Source organism: Nelumbo lutea, chromosome 2, assembly GCF_056320005.1.
Source record: "Nelumbo lutea isolate HS-2025 chromosome 2, American lotus-T2T, whole genome shotgun sequence".
Lineage (NCBI taxonomy): Eukaryota > Viridiplantae > Streptophyta > Magnoliopsida > Proteales > Nelumbonaceae > Nelumbo > Nelumbo lutea.
Window position 1 is genome coordinate 49,944,035 of NC_142685.1, and position 18,187 is coordinate 49,962,221.

General features: G+C 38.3%; 1 protein-coding gene across 14 annotated transcripts; it reads left to right on the forward strand.

Annotated features, from left to right (window-relative positions):
- The first annotated feature begins 9,828 nt into the window (after nt 1-9,828).
- On the forward strand, nt 9,829-16,549 carry LOC148870564 (telomere repeat-binding protein 5-like). Of its 14 annotated transcripts, none has more exons than XM_088971613.1 (12): nt 9,834-10,144; nt 11,065-11,114; nt 11,199-11,236; nt 11,656-11,883; nt 11,979-12,828; nt 12,990-13,181; nt 13,316-13,375; nt 13,472-13,551; nt 14,095-14,336; nt 14,592-14,906; nt 15,017-15,080; nt 15,787-16,549. In XM_088971613.1, the coding sequence occupies exons 4-12, from the start codon at nt 11,812-11,814 to the stop codon at nt 15,955-15,957; spliced, it is 2,046 nt and encodes a 681-aa protein (XP_088827739.1). In that variant the 5' UTR covers nt 9,834-10,144; nt 11,065-11,114; nt 11,199-11,236; nt 11,656-11,811; the 3' UTR covers nt 15,958-16,549. The 14 variants fall into 14 exon arrangements, with proteins under 14 accessions (XP_088827737.1, XP_088827736.1, XP_088827739.1 ...); XM_088971615.1 differs by having other exon boundaries at nt 9,837-10,144; nt 11,660-11,883; XM_088971614.1 differs by lacking the exon at nt 11,065-11,114 and having other exon boundaries at nt 9,836-10,144.
- The last annotated feature ends 1,638 nt before the right edge of the window (nt 16,550-18,187 follow it).

The following is an 18,187-nucleotide window of genomic DNA, read 5'->3' on the forward strand; positions in this document are numbered from 1 at the left end:
AGAGCTTAAAGATGATATAAGAGAATGATAGAGCTAGAGAGTAGAGATTACCATAATTTTTCATCCCCCTCTCCCCTCTAGGGGGTGAAGTCTTTATATACTGGAATCATCGTGGGTCAGTGTAACGGTCACTGGATCCCTGCTGTGATGGGACCTGTTGCGTGTTAGGTGGGCGAAAAGCCTTTAAACGGTAGGACTCATCACATCTCGTCAGAACCGGGGTACAGTGGTGAGTTCCTTGGGGTTGTCAGACTGGCGCCTGTGTCAGGTTGTTAGGTCGGTGCTTGTGTCAGGCGGCCAACTCGACATCTGGGCCAGGTTGTCAGGTCGGCGCCTGTGTCAGGCGGCGGGTCGGTGTCTGGGCCGGGTTGTCAGATTGGCGCCTGTGTCAGGCCACCAGGTCGGTCCCTGGGCCAGGTTACTAGCTCATGCCAGGGCTAGCTCACGCTTGTGCCAGGATAAGGGTGAGTTGCCTGTGGCTAGCTCGAGTTGTCTAATTGTGAAGAGGCTGCACATTTGACATGACATGCCAGGTGTCAATTTCACTGGAATGCCAAATCCGCCCTCATCACCATCTAATCCCAACTTTAACACGGGAATATATTAGTCATTTTCTTTATCAATTTACAAATTCAGGGGGAGGTTTAAGTCTTTTACCCTTTTTATTTTCCAGTGGGGACCAATTGAACGGTGTGTCTGTTTGGTTGATGGGGCCAGTCATTCTAAGAAGTCGTGGTCCATCAGGGGTTGCTTTGGAATGAGTTTGGCTGGCCATGATTGGAGTTCGGAGATGTGGAGAAGCCATATGGAAATGTCTCGTGCCCATACAAGCTGTCGCCAATCTCAAACATTTATGTTAATGACTCGATGGAATCCAAAACGAGGACCGACAGTAAGCCAATCTTTCCAGTTTGCAGCGGTTGATACTTTGCTGCTCAACTACCTTCTATTCCCATCTATCACCAAAATGGTGGGGGGAGTAGTCGGCCTAGCTATAACATTGTAAGGGTATTTCTTGTGATTGAATTCCTTTCTTAATGGATCATTAGACAGATCGTTATTGGATGATTGGATTGGAGTTTGAAGGATTACAACAACGCTGACCTCTCAAATAAGTATACTCGGTCCGTATCGTCTAATCAAGGTGAATTAACTTTTGTCTCAACGTTTTTGAAAATTGACAGAAGGAATATCCAAATTCCAAGTACCCAACACCAACATGGAATATCCAATGGTACCGAGGTCCCAATCAACATCTCTCCTGCAATGTATGCCAAGAACCAAGGGGAGGCCTACTGGGAAGTGTGGTCCATTCCCTAGTTGGATTGGGGGGTGAATACTGAGTCGCTATTAACCACTCAAATCCGTAAGGCTGTTGTTTCTTTCTTTTCTCTCCTCTACATTCGTTCTAGCTAACCGATGCTTTTCTTCAATAAGTTCTTTTTTTAAGGATTTTTGTAACAAATAAAAATGATGTGTCTATTCGGTTACACTGCACATGATGAACTCAAAAAATTTTCAGCAGAAAGGGGCCTTCACGTCACACCAGATGACCAGAGGGAGGTGGGCTGCAAACTTAAGTGATAAACGGGTGTCAGTCAATTCACAGATGTGCTTGAATGCAAGGTGGGGTACGGGTGTCAATCAAATTCTAATCGAACAACGGCGAAACTATCCCCTCTTGGGCTGCGTTTGTTTGCCATACAAACGCTGAATCGGAGTATTTACGCACTCTAGTTGGTGTTTATCAGTGTTTGTTTGAAACATAAAAAATAATGATTATTAAAACAAAATTGCATTTTCTGATACTTTTGTATTTTAAAAAGATAACATTATTCTATTTATTTTTTGGATATAAATTTATATTCATTTGCTAATTAATTTTTTTACCAAATTTGAGGCATTGGAGCACAAGATGATTGAAGTATTTAATGATGGGTCCACACTTTTATAAAGGATTTCAAACAAACAAGACAAATGCAAAACGATTTAAAATATGAACCATATTTATATTCATGAGCGATAAATATGAGTTATGACTGGACGGGGCCTTCTTTGAATCCAAACCCTGCCAACAACAATGTTTAGCCTCTCTCATCTCTGTTTATTTCAGAAAGAACAAAAACGAACATTGTACAAGTTCGGAAAAGTACACCCACCGTTTTTAAGCCGAAACTAGAGCTGTTCACTTGGTTGATCGATTTGTGGGAGTTGCAATTGCAATATGCAATTTCAATTTGTCTTCTTTGGAGTAGTTATCCTGATCCATCTAATTAAGGTTTATCTTAAGATCACTTCGAGAAACTTCGAAAAAGTGGTTGGCTTCAGTGGTCATCCTCAACCCAAAAGCTACCCAGAGTGCGTCGTGTGTGCATGGGTGATCTCCCTCTTTACATTTTATCCAAGAATAACCCTAAATTTAACCCTTGCCATAGAGTTGGAGATGGAGGACTACTAAAATGGTAGTTGGACCATTGATCAGAGTTGGTAGGAGACATGTGGAGCCGATGTTGATTGTTGGAGGACTAAATGAAGTGTCATTTATAAGTGATGGTCTGCGATCTAGCTACTCCTAACTGGAGGGTGATTCGAACTCTAAATGAATGACGAACTGGATCAATCTACAAAACGGTGTATCAGAATCTGGAGTAGTTAATCTGACGAGGTCGCTTCGATGTTTAAGTTAGTAATTATGTTGTGAATGCGAGTTAAATGCTCGAGAGCTTGAGTGCTAGTGAGTAGAGTAATCACGCATACCTTTGCCTTGAGATTTCGAGTCTTTATATATTGGAGTAGTCATGGGTTTTACGAAAGAGCTCCAGGTTCTCCGGACTGTAGAGATAAAGTTGGTTCCGTTTTCGGAGGAGGGCGGTACGTGGATGAGGCTTATCGTCCATGTCTGATTCAGGCAGAACCGGGATGAGTTATTATCGTGATCTCGGGAGATTCAGGATCTATTGGCTCATCATGACCCCAAGAGATTTGAGATCTGTTGGGGAGGCCTTTGGAGTTGGTTATACGACGCTTCGGCTCGTTAGCTCTGAACTAGAACTTCGATTCTTTAGTTCTTAACTAGATTGGATGTTGAGGTGCCTTTACGCCAGTACAGGTTTTGGGCCGAGGTGGATAGATACCCGAACTACAAAGATTACAAACTGGGCTTATCTGATTGAGTTGTCATCCTTCAATTAGATCGTGCCTACGTGTCCCCATCCTTCAATTAGATTGCAAACTGGGCTTACTTAACTACTTCCCTTGAGACACTTGTAGCAACTTTGTAGCTGATTCCCTGCTGCGGTTATCGGAGGAACCCTTATAGCCACAAGTTTTCAGTTTTAAAGAGGGACGGTGGGATCATCAAAAGGCCTCTCATTTCACATTCTTTCTTTCTTTGTTACCGAGACTCGTTAATAGTAGCACTATATTGTTATAAAATGCGTATCCTTCATTTATTTATTTATTTATTTTTTAATCAAATTAAATATTTTCTAATGGAATGACATTAGAAACGTGTGCAGTAATAGAGTTGACTTTGAGGAGCTTTGGTCAATAGTCATGACCAAGGTGAATTGGTGAAAAGTGAAAGCTAGCCGCCCCTTTTGTTGTTTGCTTATATATGCTGACCAAAATGCCCCACTCGGCGGGGTTCAAAAGTCAATGTGGAATTCCAATTTCCAAATCGTTACCTAACCATTAATTTCTGTACAATTTCATTTCATTATTGTAAAACTTAAAAGTTACGTACCCACTTCTCTCTCTATCGCATTTGAAAATATATATAAAATAAAAAGAAATTAATGGATGGTAGAATATTGATGAATTGCAACAATAAAAGTTGTCGTCATTGTTGACATTCTCTTCCGTAAAAGCATGACTAATGTGATAAATCTTTTTTCTTTTTGCTGAATGCGCAAATTGGTGCCAAGGATTTCCCTCATGAGAGATTAAGGTTCTCTTTTATTGGCCCACATTAAAAGATCAGATATCTTAGTACAAGGAAATTATGCCATGTGATAGATGCTAAAGATAGTAGTGGTAAGGTCAAAGCTGGAAGTGATGAGGCCGAGGTTCTCATCTCTAAGTATAGAAAAACATCATAGGCCTTGAGAGGTGGGGTTTCATATGGCAAGGATTTCGACGATTAAAAGAAAAGTGTAAGAGATCGAATTATCTAAAACCTTGAGTTCGTAGTTCGTACTAATTAGTAATTATAATCGAAGTCTCCCTTACATTGGCACTTTGGTAATGGGATGGCTTCAACTACGCATTGGACATTATTAACACTGCAACCATTAATGCATTGGAGGGTTCAATTGAGGTCGCAGCACTTGTTATTAAGACTTCTCATTAAGTCAACTTAATAGGGAAATATTGAGAATGCCCCTAGGGGTGCGCCACATGTCCACATACAATTGGAGACACAAATTTGGCTACATCACTATCTGAATTGTTATGTTAATTTAAACATAAAAAAGTATTTATTAAATCTTTGACTCATAATTGCTATTTTATGACCGGCCCTGGTCACTTTTGGTTTGGATGTACGTCTACCCTCAGACAAATCCATTTTGTTACATGCATACTATAATTCCCACAAATTTTGTGGGGAGGGTGGTGCCAAATTAGGGCTGGATTTGATCTTATCTGATATGTATCCATTACAAATGTATCAGGTCCAATACAATCTGATTAATACTTTTACTTTGGACCATTTTGGGCAGGTCCAATTCAATATCCAGACCGTCATTTGTTGAAATTGGTTTTAACTTGGATTTATTCCGTCTAAACTCAGTTCATTGACACTTGCATTCTTACCTTCTATCAATGAATTGAATATTAGTTCAATCTCACTCAATCCAATATAGACCTATTACGTATGGACCAAGTCTAATCCAGTTCAATAAACAATTTGGACCATTAAGTCTGAATTCGTCCAATTAATTCAATGTCTTATAGTTCCCTCCAATCCTTCTATATTGATTTTAATTTAGATGGATCCAATCCAAAACCAATCCATTGACACCCCTAGTTCCAACTTTCAAAATGCTAGAAATACGTTCAAATGGCTTCATCCTAGCACAATTATTAGATTGATACCATATTTGACTTTGGGGACTAAGCAATTGGGCTTTGGCTCTATTCCTCATCTTATACAAATATGTTCTTTCAAGCTATAAGTAAAAATTAAAAGTATACGGCCTAAAACCCAACCCACATGTCTACGCTACATAGCTGCATTTATTTTTATATTCGATGTTGTTAATGTGTTCGTTCCAAACTTTCATTTTTCTAGACTTAATTCCTACTCATCATGTGCCACCCATGACTGCTCACAGATGATGATCCTCTACGCTGAGAGAGAGAAAGAGAGATGGACAAATCGCATGTGGTCGAAAGTTGAAGCTGTTGGTTATTTTATCCATCTACCTATTACCTAGGCATATACCTATTTAGAGTACTACATTGATATTTAATGACATAGTTGCCTGGGCTTCACCACCAGGCGACCACCATTTTGGTATTATGATCCGTTTATTTTCCTTCCTCCCCAGCATGATTTTTAAAATTGGACCGAATCGGACGGTTGCACTAGAAAAACTGGAAATGGTTCATTGATAGATTTTGTTTTTTTCCAATATTGTTTTTTCTTTTTTAACTTTTGATTTTGGCCAGCAAACCGTTAAATCGGCCGATTAATCATTCAAACTGTTTTGATCATTTTTCAAAATTTTTAATTTTTTATTACTTTCTTTTTTTTTAGATCAGGCCTACCATTCGACTCAAACGGTAACTGGACCTGACTGGTTCAGTCACCGGGCTGGTTTTAAAAACCATACTCCCCAGTCCCCAAATAAAACTAAGAATAGCTAGATCTATTGTTCAGATTTAGGGCTTGCTTGATTCAAATGCTGAAGTTGGACTATACTATACATCCATCCATCCATATCTACATCTGAGTGCCGGCCATAAACCTGACAGGTAACGTGGCCCCCTACTTGTTGTCTTCTTCGCATCGCATCGTCAATTAAAGAAACTAATACATATGGTTGTTTCTTTCTTTTTCATCAACTTAAGTTCTCTCGCCTCGCTCGTGATCGTATTATTGTCCACTTGTTCCCTTCAAATATTATATTCCAAAATACAGTTTTAATAAACTTCTCTGCGTAATTCTGCGCTTTGTTAATTAAAGAGCTTTATGAAACCCCGGTTCCAATATAAAAAGAGAGAGAGAGAAGAGAAACAGAGCTCCGATTCCCCCCTTTTTCCTTTGGATGGCGCCGCTCAGCTCAGCTGTAGCCTGTAGGTGTTCACTGTTAAAGGGCAAACCGAGTTCCGATTCCCTTTATTTATATGCACACTCACTCCACAGTAGTTTGCTTTCAATTCAAGTTATAAACGTGCCTTCTTCTATGTTTTTTTTTTTTTTTTTTGTTTGGGTAAAGAATAAGCACACTGTATTTATTTAGTGGGAAAATGATCAATTAGCCTATATCGGAATTTTATAGCTTCATAGTACACGGGAAATACATCCTGATTATGAATTGATGTTAAATTCACGGATAAGATATGGTTTATAAAGGAGAGAGAGCTAATAGTAGGAGGTGCATTGGATTTATTCAATTATTCTCCTTGTCGTAGATAGATCGATCCGATCCATCCATCGAATTGACAAGGGAGGAAGCATCTTGAAAGCCAAATCCAATTTCATGATGATGTTACACTGCCATTCGATTTTTCACTACGTGATGTGGTTTGGTGTGGTGGGTGAAGATGCTCTGCCCTGAGTCAAGCAAAGAAATGAACAAGGACCAACCTAGCTTAGTTCTTGCATGTATTTGAATTTTAATTACTACTAAATGTTAATGGAAGAGGGCATTTTCCTTTTGGATCGGAGATCCACCCCCTGCTGTATAACTAATAATTATTTATTATTAGTTAGAATCATCAGACCAGAGATTTATCTTTTTGCGGGAGGGGGGTGACTGGGGGACCATTCGGTATATTTATATGTAGTAATGAATGAAGAATATAATATATATATATATATATTATATGTCCATGCATCCAGGAATAAGCTATTTGTTTTTCTTTATACAAACTTAATTATAATATTTCCCTAATTTCACATAGAGGGGGACTGCCGATGCCATCCGAAAAATGGTTGGACCTCTGCAGATAAAATTCAAGATTAGATTACGTAGTAAAAATGGTGGACCTCTCACTCCCGCATCCTCCACCCTGGAAGGTAGTTGGTCGTCGGTCGTCGGCATAGAAACCTTCTCTTCCCGCTGCAAGTCATCTTTCTTTCTGGTTGGATGATGACTTGTAATTACAAGGTCCCTTATACGTCAAGAAAACTTTTTAGTCCTCTCTCTCTCTCTTTACAGTTCCGTAGACTTTAATCCCCCACCCCCTCTATATAATATTTTCTCCAGAATCTTTTTTTTTCGGTAAAATATTTTCTCCAGAATCTGGGTTCCAATCTTTAAAAAATAAAAAATAAAAATTCAGAGTATTGGTAAAAAGAAATGGAAATATGTATGAATAGAGATAGTCTGAAATTCTTTCTTTTGGATAAGAGAGCTAGTCTGCAGGTATAGAACCCAGGTTTTTATCACCAATAAATAAAATGGACGACGTTACATATATATTTATTGACCTTTTTCTCCCCTCTTTCATCGGAGAGGAATTTCTGCCGTAACCTCAAAACTCGCATCTCTCACCCTTTCCGTTGGCCCCACCCACCCACCACCATACCTTCACTCCTTTTCCTCCATTCTCTTCTCTTTTGCCCTTCTCTCCAAAACTAAACTTATCCGAACTCCCCCCTCTCTCTCTCTCTCTCTCCTCTTGGAACGGTAGTACGGTGGTAGCTTGCCAAAGCGAAGCTATCTCACCAAGTAGCCACATGTTATTTATTACTTTTTTTAAAATTTTGGTGGCCAAATTTATTTCCTCATAATAATAATTATTATTACACCTCCCAAATGTGGTTACTTGTTAGTTGGTAGTTTGAATCTCAGGTACCTTTTTTAGGTCCCAATTTGGTAAACCCACACCACCACTGCCTTAAATATTTATTCCCTTTATTTTATCATCTCATCTCGTAGCGGATATCGGGATATGGACCCACCGACACCATTTTGGCCGTGATCAGCACCGCTAGTGCTTCTCTTCAAATTAATTGCACGGTTCAGATTTGCAGGTGAACCACGTTTCACTGATACATAATTTACTACATGCATCCCTATTAGTTTACATGAGTATTAACTTCTTCTCTCTCATTGTGGGCTGGCGACACGTGTTAACAGTCAATGACAAAAAGTGCAAGAACGCCAGCCTTTTACCTTACTCAACAGAACAGTTTATTTCTCGGCCAGCCGCTCTTCTCGCGTGACGGATGTCAACTATTTGACACCTTTTTAAATTTTTTGAGTTTTCATAGGATTACTGTATGCGTCGTGTCCTCGACGAAATGGGATTCAGTCAGTCCAAAGTCCGTTTAAACAACCATCATACCCTTGTATTAGAAATATCTTCTTATGAAATAAAATATAGAAATGCGGAGATACTCTTGATGTAATGCTGTAAAGGCTGTTTAAACACTATTCGAACGGACTGTAAAGCCGATTCGGTCACTCCATAAACCCGGTCCGGTCCCACTACTCTCACCACAATAATAATTTGAAAAATGAGTTTCAGCTTCCCTTATCCACGGATTTAACGACGTTAAATCTTCTCGTGGCTCCTTTCTTGGCATCTCATTGTTCACTCTTACCTACACTGTCAACGTTAACGAAAGCGATGCTCTATCCTCCGTCACATCCAGCCCACGATGCTTGCGTTTATAATGCCACTACTCTTATCTCTCACAAATAAATAAGTAAATAATTAAATTTTGAAAAAGAAAAACATTTTCTCATTTTTTATGGATATAAAATAACCCTTCTTTTTCATCCCAGATAACATTCGTGAAAAAAGTACCCAATCGGACGGAGCTCCCCTTCCACGTCGGCTCACTCACACTCGACTGTATCCTACGTGGCAGGCCATTCAAACAGACGGCCACGAATCTATCTAACATACGCTGAAAAGCTGGACACTGGACGCTTGCATGCTTTTGGACAAGACCCAAATAGGCAAATACCTTGTCTAATTTGTCCCAAAATGACAAATAACCTTCTAATGTCTAAACCATCGAAGTCAGTTGTTGAGTGAACATCTCAAAATCAACCACTGCTATAATAGTAAATACACTATCCTTTCCCTCTTCTCTGTTATAAAAATGTTTTATTACTCGAAATTTCTCCCGGAACTCAAGTCTGTAAAACTATTTTTTTTTTTCTGGTAGACATTAAAAAGGATGAGAAAATAAAAAAGAAAAAAGACTCAGAAAATAACAAAGTTTAGTTTATGCAAAAAAAAAAAAAAAGAAAACCATTATTATTTATGATGTAGGGACAGAGAGGTGAAATCATAGAATCTCTCTCTAGTCTCTAGTAATAACAAAATTCCTATATTTAGAAATAAAAATAAAATAATGTTCCCCGAAACTATCGCCCAAGTTTCTGAATTTCCCTCCTCCAGAAGCCCAACGTAAATTTCGAAGCAAAGGTCGTGCGAATTGTATTAGACCCACCCGTACGATAGCAGAGACTCCCACCTGGCGATTATCTAATCGAGTAGGAAGGATGTGGATCAGCCGAAGCCGAAATGAGGAACTGGTCCAAGTGGTTTCTGCCACCGCCTCTAGCCGGGAAACACTGTGCTTTTACCGGCTTACTCGGTTATAGGGGGTCCATGGTATAAGAGTTGGGGTTTAAGCCATGGAGGGTGGTTTTCAGAGGGTTTTGGCGATCAGATAAAAAAAAAAAAAAAAAAAAGAGAAGACAAGGTAGCATCCGATTTAGATACATGCATATATTTATATTCTCAGAGATGAAATGATTAAACAAAAAGTTTGCGTCATGCCAATTACAATTCGTTGAGATCTCTTGAGTTGAAATTATCCCGCAATTGCTCGATCTTACACCACACGGAATCCTGACGTAATTCGCCGGAATTTCAATTTTTTAACCGGCGGTTTCTTTTTCTTTTTGTACAGAAACCTTGATAAATCCTTCCCGAAGCCGTTTGTCACCAGGTTTGTGTGATCGGATGTCACCTTTCCTTTGTGTCTTACTTTGATGAGAAATTTGAGTATTTTGGTCCAGGATTTTGTAGGTTGGATGGCGTTTGTCTTTTTCTGGTTCGATTCCGCTTTTCTGGTTTGGTTTCTCTGAATTCGCCAATATTTTGTTCTAGATTTATTTTTCGGTGCTGAATTCTTGATGTGTTGAATTTGATCTGAGTTTTTCTCTCATTCTTCTCTTGTTGTCGGGTTCATGTCATAAAAGTTCGATTTTTCCCATGAATTTCAACGAAATTAATGGGATCCGATCTTTGTCCAATCTTAATTGTTTTTCCTTGTCTTAATTTATCGCTGTTTTAGGGTTTTAGGTCCTAAAATTTTGTTTTTTCTTTCCTGTGTGAATTGTTGTTCAGAAACCTCCGCAAATGGTGTACATTTTATTTTTATTTCCGTTTTGTTCCAAGCGCTAGAGTTTACTGATTCGATCTTTCCCATCCAGGTTTTACAGTTGCTCTTCGTTTTCCTTTTTCTTTCGTCTTATTTCTCTCTCTTGACAGAAATTGTAATGAAGATACGTCTTAGATTCAATTCACTGGAATTTACTCGATGATAAACTAAAGCTGAGGTTCCTCGTATGCCTTTAATGTGAAATCTTTTATTTTGTTATGTCTAAGTTTTATGGTTTTTTTCTTCGAAATCTCAAGTTTCCATTTCCATTTTTAATTTCCTTGAACAGTTTTCTTTTTTGGCTCAAGACAAGAATTTCCTCTTATTATCTTGAGATGGTAATATCAATATCTAAGAAATTTAAGGATTACATGGTCTTGGTATATTTATTTTCTTACTTTACATAGGACTTCAACTGAATGTCTTCTCATTCTTCTACTGGGCTCCTTTCTGAAATTTTCTGCTTCTATTTATTTTATCTTCAGATCGTGAGGATCTTTCCGAAACATTGGAATTGGATTTCCAATTTTTGAAGGTCTAGAATTTCTTATGTGCAAGTAATGAAATTAATTATTTCCTCTTGATATAATTGTACTTTTAATGCCTTCTTTTCATACAGGTTGTAATGCTGGTTGAATGATCCCTCGTGTTATCCTGGTATATGGTGGTCCTGAGGAATGGATTTTCGTTCCTTCTTTTCACCAATTTTCTTTCACCCTCTTAACCCTGAGTTTTAAATGAAACTGCAAATTGCTATTACCTCTGTTCACACTTCTGGTTTTTACTAATTCTAGTTTTTTTTTTTCTGTATTTAAAATGTTTGTTTTTGCAGTGGATTTGAAACCTGCATTTACAAATCTCTGTTTATCCCCTTAATTCCATCCATTGCATCATTTTCCCCTTTTCTTCAATTACTTTCACAATTTATCTGATTTTTCTTTCTTATGCCATTGAAGTGAGATTCACTATCCATCATTATTAATGTCCTAGAGAATTTGTTTTCTATTATTGAGTGGACTAGAAACTAGTAGTTTAGAATGTAAAAATGGGTCATTTCTCATACTTTTCTTTTATAGACAGGGTTTCATTCTTGGAATCTGTGAGCTCAAGCGGTTGGTTGAATGGCATTGACTACTTGAGATTGTTTTAAGATCCATAAACAGTGATATGGACCTAAGGGATCTGGTTCTTTGGGCTTGTTGAGTTCTTTATTTGGTATGAATTTCTGAGATATGGTGTTGCAGAAAAGGTTTGATTACGGATTCAGTGGCTACCATGTACCTCGAGCTTCCAGATCAGCTAGGGTAAATATGTGCTACCATTTATTGATTGATCACTCATCCTACTTTGTCACTTTTCTGAAATATTGTTCTTGACTCCTAATTCTTAATGCTTTTAGGGGCGGGGTTCAGTTAAGAAGAAGGTTGAGGACAATTCAATGTGTGCATTTGAATTACTTGCTACTGTAGCTGGAAAGCTACTACAGGAGAAGGAAACTTCACCTATTCATGCAAAAGCATTGGCTGGGAATGATCGGACTACCATTGTTAAACACATTGTTAAAGAAGAACATCAGGATGAAGTGAAAATATTAAAATCAGAACCTTTTGATCAGGGAAGCTGCAATGAGGGTGTCTTTGCTTCTGGGCTTAGGTCTCAGGATCACAACCAAATACATGTTCCAAAGGAATATTTACATGTTCAGAATGTTGTTGGTTTGGGGCACTCTTCCATAATAAGAAAGTCTGACTGCTTAGAGAAGTTTGGTTATGGTGAGGATTTTTTAAATGGAAAAAGAAGGAATGAGTTTGGGAGGTTACGAAGTACAGAAGGGGAAGGTTCCCCTGCCAATGAGGAACCTTTTGGAGGCAAGGGAACAGATGGAGTGCCTGAGGCACAAAAGATCAGCAGTGGTGTAAATGGAACTGTGCCTGATGCATGCAGTTCAGGGGATCCAATGAAATTGGATAGGAAACCTTCTGTGTTAGTCAGCTCAGACAGTAGTGTAGAAATACCCTTACATAGCAACTGTATCTCTCATGCTTCTTTCCCCAGATGTCAGGATGATATCAAAATTGTAAATAAAGATGATGATGAAAACTCTTCTGGGTGCACTCAACCTAGCACCATAAATGTCAAGGCCTTTAGACCAGCAGGGCGTATTGGAGATCGGAGAATAAGGAAGCTGTTGGCATCCAAATACTGGAAAGTAGCTCCAAAGTTGAAGGACGGTGAACTTTCAAACCATGGTAAGCACTGATTTTTTTTAATGAATGTAAAGTGCTGAATTTTTTGATAGTTATATTTGGTTGAAAACTAATTTGAAGTTTCACTTGAATGTATTCAATGAAGCATTTATTCAATTTGATCATATGTGGGACAAAGTGAACAATATGATTCTTGTTTTCAGATGGGGACATGAACTCTTTTTCCTGCAATAGGAAAACCTGCTATACACGCCAAAGAACTCAGAGGAACTCTCCTTTCAAGAAGAGAAAGTTGTTTGATCGAAGCTCAGTATCAACATCAGATGGAGTAATTAGCAGTGAAGGTGTTTTCAATACACCTGAAAAGGGAATCAATGGACTCACAACTGGCTCAGGTGCGACATTGCATGGAGATCTATTTCTGCCTCCTCATTTTCCTTCTATTTTTTCCTAGTCTTTGGATTCATGCCTGCCCTCAGTTTCTTTCTTTCTTTCTTTTGTTTTTTAAAATACTAGTCGTTTTGTGCAGCAAGTGGGGCTTCATCTGTGGCAGGGCAACAAGTGTCATTTCAACCCAGAGACTCTCATGGTAGGAGAATGCTTGATTCAGAGTGCCTTTTTTACTTGTTTGACTTAATTTGATTCTGGTATCTTAGATGTGTTATTTGTAATTTCTTTTACTCAGTGAGGATTAGTATCAAGTCCTTCCGGATTCCAGAGCTCTTCATTGAGATCCCTGAAACTGAAACCATTGGTTCATTGAAGGTATGTGATCTTCACTGCTTCTTATCACATTTTTGGTAAAATATATCATTAATATGCATGCTTTTGGTGTTGACATGTCTATGAACAAGTTCTGGTTCCTGCTACTAGAAGAACAGAATAAAATAGACAAATTATATATTCCAGTCCAAAGGTTAAGAAGAAAATGCACTTCAAACTAAATCATTGATGGTTAAAATCCTGGTTATTGAAAAGCAAGTTCATCCTATTTACTGTTCATTAGTTTCCAAAAAATTTCCCTTCTAAGGATGCTTGAATTTTTTGAGCATTTCACAATGCGAGCCCCATTCCATTCTGTCCTCTGCCCTGCATACTATTGTGCTTCTTTCAATTTGCCAGTCCAAACCTTAGGGTATGCCTTGATTGCTCTTATGAGAGTCTTGCTTAGTTGAAACACTGACTTCCCAACCCTCCTAATCCCTGGCACCCCCAAATGAAAAAATTTGGAACACCCTATCACTGTTTTCTCATGTGGATGTTAAAGTCTTCAAGTCTTATCATGGTTGTGTGTAATTTGTTGTCCAGAGGACAGTAATGGAGGCTGTGACTGCAGTACTTGGAGGTGGACTTCGTGTTGGTGTCCTTCTTCAGGGAAAGAAGGTTAGAGATGACAATAAAACTCTTCTTCAGACTGGAATCTCACATGATAACAAGCTTGACTCTTTGGGCTTTACTCTGGAGCCTAACCCCACAAATGCTCCACCTCTTATATGCCCTGAAGATCCTCCTTTTCTTCTACCTTGTGATGCACCCCAACCACTGAACAGGTAAATTTGTTTGGGTTATGGTCGATAGTATTAAGCAGAGCAGAAATGCGTTAGAGAGTTTATGTGTCCTATATCCAGTGGTTTCTGATATTTCTTGGGGCTTCTTACTCTTTTTGGTTCTTTAATTTCATATTGGGTTTTGGTTAATGCACCTGTGATTTGATTTTTCTAGTTTCTCTTCTTAGTTTGTTTTCAGGACATTTGGACATCAAAGTCTGAGTATTGGTTTTGCTCCTTGATTTTGTGGCATTCCAGGTATCCAACCTCGGCTGCTTTAGATCCAGGGGCTTCTGAGGCCTCCCCTGATCCTCCAATGGCTAGTTTAGCGAACTGTGTTGAAAGTGATCATGATTCTGTTCCTTCTCCTATTGACATGTCAACGGATAAAACAACACCAGATTCTAGAGCTTTAGTTGCTATTCCAGCAATGAGTGTTGACGCTTTGGCTGTGGTCCCTTATAACCGGAAATCTAGGAGATCTGAACTTGTTCAGCGCCGAATCAGGAGGCCCTTCTCTGTTGCAGAAGTGGAAGCACTTGTTCAAGCAGTTGAGAAACTTGGGACTGGAAGGTATGCAATATGGTAACAACTATGATTTAACTGTCAATGAAGACTTCTTTACTTTTTTCCCTTGGAGTTTCAATTAGGCGAACTTGTATGTACTGACATTAAATCTGTAGGTGGCGTGATGTTAAATTACGTGCTTTTGATAATGTCAAGCATCGGACGTATGTTGACTTGAAGGTAAACACTTCGTTTGCTATTTTCTCTTTTACTATTGAAAATTACACATCAGTTGATTTGGAACTTGCAAGTATTAATGGGCCCAGATAAATTCTAAATCATAACTGAAGCAATGATGAATAAAAATTCACATTATAAAGAATAGGAAAGTTTTAATTGAATGCTCCTAGGCTTGTAACTACGTTCCATTATGGAGGGAAGGGACTAATTAGTTACTAAAAAGGAGAACCGTGTTGGTGCTAGCCATCATTTACTGCAATGGCTGTAACGGCTGCTGTAACAATTGACAAAAGTAAATGAAAGTAACTAGATAATAGTGGCAAAGTAAGTAACTAGATGATGGTTCTTAGGTGGAGTATAGGAACTTACTATATTATGCTAATGAGACTAAATAGAGCAGAATGGCAAGGCTTAGATGATGATGGGTGATGCTTAGCTAATATTATCGTCATGACTGATCTCTTTTCCTTTCTGCCTTTCATAATTACAATCCTCTCTCATGACACATCGAATGCTGTTATATTTATATTAATACTACTACTGCTACTGCTGTAAAATTAATGTATCTTCTAATTGCTTTTAATACCGGGGCAGGATTGCGGAAAAGTGAAAGCCTAGGTTGTCTAGTTACTTTACTAACCTAAAAATATTGGTATCTGAGGGAGTACATGATGATAGTCCTGTGCTTATATGGTGGATTGTGCAGGATAAATGGAAAACATTGGTGCACACGGCAAGAATCTCTCCTCAGCAAAGAAGAGGAGAGCCCGTTCCCCAGGACCTCTTGGACCGCGTCCTCTCTGCACATGCTTACTGGTCTCAACAGCAGGCCAAGCAACAGGTCAAGCAGCAGCCAGAGACGTGCCTTTTCGTCTAGACATTCATTCACGGAAAAGAGAGGGCGAAAAAAGGAATGGGACACATTGACCTCTGACTCTTACTGTTATTAGTATTATTCTGTAAAAAGTGATGATGATGATGATGATGATGATCACGACGATGAACAAGAAAAAAACAAACCAAAAAAATAACAGGGAAGAAATTCATGTAATATTCTCACACTCACTACGATTCTTGGCCAGATTCTCCTTTCCCAGGAGGAGAGGTTTGGCATTTGTAAATGACGACGGAATAAGAGCATGCTAACGGAATTCATCGGACGCCCAGAACACTGGCGTTTTCCTGTTCGATTATTTCCATTCAATTTGATCTGATTCTTTGAAGAAAATTTGTTAAGAAGAGAATGAGGGAGAAGAAACTTTGTTAAAAGAGAAGGAAGAAAATGATCTTCATTGATAGATGTAAACTTGTAACTCTCTGATGACAGGTTTCATCCTCTTTTTTCTTTATTGTTTTTTTTTTTCTTTTCTAGGAGAATAAAACGGGAGGGGCTGGTCTTTGCTCTTTTGTAGTTTTGTCAATTGATGAATGATAATGATGATTGTAATGGAATTTCTCTTTTGAGTCAATTGATGAATTTATAAACGAATTAATTAATCCATATTATTCACATCGCATTTATAGACCAAGTACCTCATTATTATTTTACAAAAACTATAATAGAGGGCTGTGTCCATGCTATTTATTCAACGAAATAAATCCCAATGAGTTTACTCATGATTCATGATTCATGATTCTACGAGTAATGATGAATCACGATTCGGAATTGGTGTAAAACGCTATCGGTGTAAAAGTATATCGATGACGTTTTACACTGAACTGTGAGTAGTGATTATTGTATTTTTTGAAAAGTGTAATGCGATCAGTGTTAAGATTTACATTGATTTTATTGATGTAAATTTTACACTAATAATTAATATAAAATTTTACATTTGAAGTTTTAAACTGATTCTTGACATAAAATTTTATATTGATTCACAGTATAAAACTGAATCGGACGCGGATTGTAAATGTTTACATCATTATTAATTTACACCGATTCCAAATGCAATGTAAATGTTTACATGATTGATTTATTGGTTGTGTCAATCCAATGGAAAATTAGAATCACTGATGACTGACCCATCTGCATATGACGACAGGATGATGCCATGATCCAACGGTCCTGAAAACCAAATTCAACCAAGTCAAAATTTCGGCAGCGGGGAGATTTGCATCATGGGAATCATTAGTTAGAGAGCCGTGTCAGTGTTATGTAAGCACGCGGAGATGTCTTTGTTTCAGGAATCCACCCAAGTTGGACTTGGACCACCACGACGAGACTATCACAGCTAATTGATTAGTGGATTAGAGCGTATTATTATTATTGTACGAACCACGGTGCTAAGGCCAAATCAAGTCGGTTATACCTAAAGCTAGCATCGCAATTCGTGTATTCCACGTTTAGTATATATGCTAAAAAAAATAGTTAGAAGTTAAATTAGGATGGAGCAACCCCCGAACCAGTTGGATGGACAGTTAGAGTAGAGAAGCACGTGAAGGCACGAACTTGGCTTCAATTTTGATTTTTGAGTAGAAAGGTAAACTAGAGAGAGATTTTAACGACAGATTTCTTGCATTTTAACGACAGCCATCTTGAAAAGCGGAAAAACTTTGGCTGTTTGTAAAGAACAGTCTGGGCTGCGGGATCCATGGCCTTTAGAAGTTGAGATGTTTTGCTTATTGGAACATCTGCCGGAAGGGTAGGGTTTTGGTCATGCTTGAACGAGTTGCTACTTGCTAGTATAGAACTGAAGTGGGTCTAGACTAGACTGCTAGACATAGAGTCTGGTTGAAATTAAACTCAGATGCTGCCCGGAGGAAGGAGTCTAGTGGCTGGGTTTGGTTACATAGTAATATCTCAATCTAGAGGCTGGAAGGCCAACTGCTCTTATGCAAAAGCAACTAGAGCTGGAGTTAATTAGAAAAGCAATTTCTGTGATTTTGCTTCGAAGAAAATTGGATTCTTTGGGGAAGAACTTTCTTAATTTCATTTAAACAGTTTGAACTCATGAAAGATGAACAGTATAATATTCAAAACTTAAATAGATAAATTTCTTAAACTATTCTGATGGTTTAACTAATTGATTAAGTGTACCCTTAACTGTCACTATCCAATTGTTTCTAACACTTGTCTAAATCTTCACTGAATTATCAAGTATGGACGA

Bases quoted from the DNA above. Each gene is read 5' to 3' on its own strand.
- LOC148870564 (XM_088971611.1), top strand. From the start codon at position 11,812: ATGGTGTTGCAGAAAAGGTTTGATTACGGATTCAGTGGCTACCATGTA. The intron at 11,884-11,978 runs GTAAATATGTGC...TAATGCTTTTAG, and splicing joins GAGCTTCCAGATCAGCTAGG to GGGCGGGGTTCAGTTAAGAA. The intron at 13,552-14,094 runs GTATGTGATCTT...TTTGTTGTCCAG, and splicing joins AAACCATTGGTTCATTGAAG to AGGACAGTAATGGAGGCTGT.